Source organism: Lactuca serriola, chromosome 3 (genome assembly GCF_051521515.1).
Source record: "Lactuca serriola cultivar US96UC23 chromosome 3, Lser_US96UC23_V15, whole genome shotgun sequence".
NCBI lineage: Eukaryota > Viridiplantae > Streptophyta > Magnoliopsida > Asterales > Asteraceae > Lactuca > Lactuca serriola.
This window is the reverse complement of record NC_136410.1, coordinates 222,565,280-222,571,919: the sequence shown is the minus strand read 5'-3', so window position 1 is coordinate 222,571,919 and position 6,640 is coordinate 222,565,280. Positions and strand designations below refer to the sequence as shown.

Genomic DNA, 6,640 nt, shown 5'->3' with positions numbered 1-6,640 from the left:
AGAACGAGTTCTTGAGAATTTTCTAATTAAAGACCTTCCTCGAGATTCGTTCTCTCCTTTTGGTGACAAGTAGTTTACAAAGATCCTATTTTGACAATTCCTAGCTATATAACCACCAACACCACAATTAAAACAAATTTGTTTATTATTTGAACTTGTACTGAATTTTTCAGATTTATTTTCTTGACAGACACTCTCACTCTTCTTAGAAGAAAATGCATGAGGAATAGATTAAGAGATAAGTGAGGGTGTCTCAGTTTTTGTGACTTGTGGAATTGATGGTGTTTCATGAGTATCACAAGCATCAGAATTACCAAACAGTTCATCAAACATATCAAAGAAATTAAATGAAACAGAATCAGATGTGGAAGCATCACACGAAACATTATCAGTCTTAACATCAGAAACATAAACGTTTTCATTTGAAACAGAAAATTCAGAATTAGAAACAGAAACATAAACAGGTTCTCCGACTCCATGCTTTGCCTGGTCTAAGGGTTGATCTGCAGGGGAAGTAGAAATGTTGGTACTTTCAACGTTAATAAATCCGCCTGAAACAAAACCAGATGGCTTGCCATAAACCATAAATGGTTCGTTAGCAATCTCATCCTTGGATAAGGGTTGATACTGATATGTATGATTATAAGGAGGAGGTACACGATCATATCACAAACCCTTAGACTGATTTCATTTAAATTGCATCCAATGATCAATCATGGTGGCAACTACTTCGCTTGATCCATCAAATTTTTGAAAAGCAAAGTTTGCATAATCAAACTCTCTTTTTATTGTATCAAGCTTAGTAATTAACTCATCATTTTGTCTTTTAACATAATCATACAATTCACATTTTTCACTGTATTCTGTTTGAATCCTTCTGAAATCTTTTATTTTAGTTTCTAACTGGGCCTTAAGGGGTTTTTGTCCTTTCCTAAGTTGGTAGCCCTCATATCTAAGGTCCTCTACTTCTCTACGTAATAATTGGATTTCATCACGAAGAACTTTAACATATTCTTTACATGCATGAGAACAAGATGGTAGGTTTACCTCGCTTTTCTTGGGCTCGGAAGAAGTAGACACCATTAGAGCAAACTGCAGCTCCATCATCTTTGCTTCGGGATCAACATCATCATTCTTCAAGGTAGCACCATTAATCTGAGCTAGGTGAGCATTTTCTTGCCCTGAGATATTCAAAGCCTGAATCTGGTCCTCCCAGACAAAGGATTGAGCGACCATAGCAATCTCACCATTAGCTACAGCACCTGCACGGTTGTTTCCCACTGCTACCACTTGCCTGTTGTTGTTGATCCTACAATCTGGCTTCGGACATTCACGAGCAAAATGACTTGGCTCATGGCAGTTGAAACATCTCAGCATGCCCTTGTTAAATCCCACCTTCTTATCAGCATTCATGACCCAAATGTTCTTCCCTGTCTTCTTAGCAAATTGCTTGGCCCTGAAAACAACCATAGCAATTTGCCATGTAATGTCCATATCTTCTACGTCTTCAGGATGAATCTGATCCAAATTAGCAAATGACAGCTGAGGTGGAAGATCTCCAGCTACAAGAGTATTGTAGCAGTTAACTAGCCCAGTAGCTAGAGCTAGATTTTCATCAAAGTCTTTAGAATTTGAGGAAGAGGCTACAACTGGCACATTTGGAGCAGGGACCGCTTGTGGAGTAACAAATGGCTGATTTTGATGGTGAGGGATAGATGATGCAATAACGAAGGTCTGAATCTAAGGTTGTTGAGCTGCAAAGGCTTGAACTGAGGAAGACATAAAAGATGAGAGAGCATTGTTGGATGAGATTCCAAGATTTGCAGTAGAGTATGAGTTCAAATGATTAATCTCTCTTTGTTTGTCATCAATGCCACAAGCTTTGACGATCGCCATGATTTCAGCAAGAGTGAGACGATTTAAATCCTTAGTTTTCTTAATCACAGCAACATTCATATCCCATGATCTAGAAGAGCATTCAGAAGCTTCTTGTTGATTTCTGACTTGGTCAAGAAAATCCCAGATATGTTCATGTCAGTTGTGAGAGTTATGAACCGCTGCAGCTGAGCCTCAAGAGTCTCTCCTGGAATGTAGTTGAACATATTGAATTTTTGTCTCAACATGTCCTGCCGACTCTCCTTCATATCTTCATTTCCTTCATAAACTTCAATTAGGGCTTCCCATAGACCTTTAGCTGAGGTGTACTCACGAAAACCTTGAGCAATATCGGGAGATAATGCCATGGTTAAAGTGGCTAAAGCCCTTTCCTGCTCCTCAACTTTCTCAAACTCCTCATCAGTGTAGTTTTCAACAGCCTTGTCAATCACTTGGCCTCCAACTGTCATAGTGATTCTAACAGAGCCTCTAAGAATGATTCTCCAGACTTTGAAATCTTTCATCTTCATGTATTTTTCAATTCTGTACTTCCACTCTAGAAAACCATCTACAGACATTAATCTTGGAATACGCGCAGTAGTGCCCATGACAATATTAAGTTCGTGAAAGTGATTTTGACTTTGAGATTCCATTTGAAATTAAATCAATTTAAAATCACAAAGGTGTTTATGGTTGTTGATGATTACGACCATAAAATGGGTTTACGGTTAAGACGTTTGCGACCGTAAACTGGGTTTATGGTTGATGAGTTTATGGTTTATGCTTACAATTCTTAATGTTCTTGAAGCCTTGTTTACGGTTTTTTGAAGATTCACAGTTTACGGTTGATGAAGTTCTTGAGCTTAGAACCGTAAACAGTGTTTACGGTTGGCAGTAAACTCCCAGAAAGCTTTTAAAAACACGTTTTTGTAATAGATTCAGATCCTTTAACCACTAGAACACTAAAACCAATGCTCGAGCAATAAGAATATCAGTTTAAGCACCCCAAATCTCGATTGAATGAAGCTTGACACCGGTTGTGACTCTGATACCAATTGTAAGGTCCAAATAAGGATCTTTACCAGCAATCAAGTAACAAACAATCCCAGAATAAGAACAAGATGAAAAGAAACCAAGCTTGCACACGATTATATTCAATAAATCGTCAGGTACAACTCGATGGACTGCTCTGTAATCTCTATGGCATCAACAACTACAAAAGACCAACTCCTCTACTATTTATACTCGACAAGACTGCAAACTGTGTTTGCGACCGTAAACAGGGTTTATGAACGTAAACTCTGTTTACGGTCGTGAACACACAAAATGACCAAAATGAAATAAACAACTCATAAACTGTATTACAGACTCATGCCAAACAAAATACACTGAAAGCCTAGACCAAACCATTAACTGGACTCTTCACCTATAAATACCTTACATGTGAAATGGGCCTTAGTTTTCCTTTCATATATATATTTTGGGCCCATGTTATATAATTTCATTCCAGTTTGAGCCTTTAAATGATTTACATGTTTAGCGATGCCTTAGTGGTTCACTTACATGGTTCATTGGGCCTGGAATGAGATTATACCTTTCTTCGCGTAAATTCGACTAAGGATCTAGTGAGTTTTGTAGGTTGGCACCTATTATGTTTAAAATTGTAGCATGTACTTATAACCAGAGTCTCTTGGAGGGAGAGCGGGGATTTGTGTATAGATTTATACGGGGATGACACCCAACACCTGAGTTGTTCGCTATAGTTAAACTAACTCAGTCTAGGGTGACGAAAACCTTATAATCAAAAATCAAAACTGGCGTCCAACAACGCCAAGACAGGAGAAATTGTCATTATTTAGTACGGTTATGACGGCTCACTTAGAGGAATTAACGTTATGAAGTTTACGGAAGACCGTTCTCTTTTCTCTTGGATTACTCGGAAACATTCCAGTACTGGTACTCAACCTCGGGGGTTGGTATGGCAGCTTTCTCTTTTACAGGCAACATCGAGTTGTTTGGAAACATTCTCTTTACATGCTCATTACACTCCCTATACATTCTCTTTACCCCTTTTAGTCAAATAAACAAAAATATACATGCATTAATACAAGATCTGATACAAACATACTAAACAGTTTGTGGAAAATATAGGATTTTCTGGTGGTTTCAAAGTTATACAAATCATTTTCACAAACATGGTTATGAACTCACCAACATTATATATGTTGACGTTTTCAAAATAACTTGTATTCTCATGAAACCGTTGAAGCAGGATGAACGAAAGAAACTAATGGATATTGTGTTATATTTTGTTTCATCATACTCTTACTATTTTGACCTGTAATATTCAAATACAATACTTGATGTAAACAATGAATGTTATTATATTCATGTGTGATGATGATGATGATGATGATGTTATGTTTCAATTATATTCACTATAATGATATTTCAAGATGAAGTCACGCATAAGCCCCCGGACGTTCCGCCGTCTAGTTCGGGGGTATGGCACCGATGTACTAAAGAAGAACATTCATTTGGTTGCTCCAGGACCCCTAAGATCCAAGGATCATCTTGTTGGATTAGTTTCAAAGCCCATAACTATAATTGGTATGTACTTGACCTGATTTGGCATGGTCCATTTGGGTTGCACTTTACTGGAACAATTTATATGGATAGTCTTTTGAGAATAGTATGTTTATGATTTATATTAATATATTATAAGTTCTAATATATTAATATGGAATCATATTATTTAATTAGTATTGATCAAGAATTGATTTAGAATTAATTTAGTGATAAAAAAGGAACTAATTAAATATGAACTCTTATATATATATATATATATATATATATATATATATATATATATATATATATATATAGCATGGACCAAGTTCATTGAGGTTGGGCTAAGCTTGCATGGATAGTCCACGGAGTTTTTAACCCATGGATCCTATAGAAATGAAAGGCCATGGGTATAAGGGTTTCTGTGAATGTAACCCTAATCCTCCATACAATATAAAGAGGTAAGTGGCAAATGAAATGGCACTAGTGTGTGAGGATACAAGAGTGGGCCGATTTCTAGTGTGCATTCTATTCTCTAAAGTTTTCCAAGGTGTTTTTGGTGATTTGTGATTCCACTTGAGGCTTCCACACTATTGGGGCTAAGCTCTTAAAGTTTAAGACTTCAATCTACATAAAAAGGTATGTTATCTAACTAGGCTTTTGTAGTATAGATGCTTCATATTATGCTAGTTAGGATAAAACCTTGGAATATTGAATATTTGCATGTATAATAGAAAAAACATAGATCCAAGGTTTATAGGGTTGCATATACACCATAGGAGTGTTAGAATGCTCAAAACCCATCAGTGGTATCAGAGCCTAGGCTTGTTTTCAATTATACTTGATGTTATTTGCAAGAAAAAAAACGTTTTTTTGGAATCTGCCAGTTCACCACGAGGTGGTAACTATTCAGAGAATTTTTTTTTTGTTTTTTTTTTGGCCTGTTTTGGATTAGAATCATTACCACAAAGTGTTTTTGTTCATAAAACTTGATTTTGATGTTATATTAATGTTTATTCTCATCCAAATAAATGATAATTGTCAAAGTTTCAAGACTTGTTTTAGTTTATGTGATTAGCTAAGTTCTTGAAAATTGCTGATATGAATTATCTTCACTTATGAGTTTGATCTTTTTTATAGAAAAATTACTTGATTATTATGTTAATTGGTAATTTGATCTTAATGGTTTCATGAACTCCATAATTTGTCCTCAAGTTATGGAAAATGAAGAATTTTTTTCTTTTTAAGTGTCATTAAAAGTCATAGGTTATAAAAAAAATAAAGAGTCTCATTTTATAAATGTTTTAAAGTCTTCCATAACTTGTCCTCAAGTTATGGAGCTTGAAGAACTTTTTATTAAAAACAACTTTAAACACATAAGTTATGGAATAGAAAAGTTTTTGAATTATTCAAAACTTTCCCTCAAGTTTTGGAATTTGTAAAGTTTCACACACACTTTAATTCCAAACCCTAGAATTTTAAAAGTTAAAATTCAACCCTTATACTTTATAGTATTATAAGTTAAATAATATATATATATATATATATATATATATATTTATAAGAGCAAGTCATTTTTACTGTTAGTAGGCCTCATTCACGAAGCCGGTCTATAAGGGGGATATACGGTTGTTGCCTATAGAATGGCAACTTAATGGGTGTCCACTCTCACCCACCGCTTCCTTGACTGGTGGAGGGTCGTTAGCCAAACGGGTAGGACAAAGACTATAATTTTCATTATAAGTATAATGATAAATATAAAGTAACTAAACCTTTTTTAAATTCCCAATCTTAGTTACTTTAGGAAAATGTGAATTTGGTGCTAACCCATGAAATTACACTTTGCACTTTGCTTAAGTCTTTAGTGGAGTGTGTGTGGTTAACTGGGACACTAACCTAGATTTAACAAGGTAGAAAAAGGGTAACTTAATATTTATCATTGGATCGGTGGAGCGCGTGTGGTTAACCGGCACATCGATTAAGTGATAAATATTAAGGTACCAAGTATATTTGCGTGGTTATTCACACCTTGTTTTGTGAGCCTCGGCATCCCAGTCACAAAACTTGAGAGGGCACCATCAAGATTGAAACATGCCATTGAAAAGTTCAATGAATCTCAAAAGACCTAGGAGTTTCAAATCAAATTAAAACTTAATAAACTATTTCGTTTTTCATGGTGGAAATTGGTGAATCGTCA

At 35.4% G+C, this 6,640-nt stretch overlaps 1 protein-coding gene across 1 annotated transcript; it reads right to left on the bottom strand.

Annotated features, from left to right (window-relative positions):
* Nucleotides 1-1,952: 1,952 nt before the first annotated feature.
* Nucleotides 1,953-2,483, bottom strand: LOC145096054 (uncharacterized). Its single transcript, XM_079033829.1, has one exon. The coding sequence runs from the start codon at nt 2,481-2,483 to the stop codon at nt 1,953-1,955; it is 531 nt and encodes a 176-aa protein (XP_078889955.1).
* Nucleotides 2,484-6,640: the final 4,157 nt, after the last annotated feature.

Bases quoted from the DNA above. Each gene is read 5' to 3' on its own strand.
- LOC145096054 (XM_079033829.1), bottom strand. From the start codon at position 2,483: ATGGGCACTACTGCGCGTATTCCAAGATTAATGTCTGTAGATGGTTTT.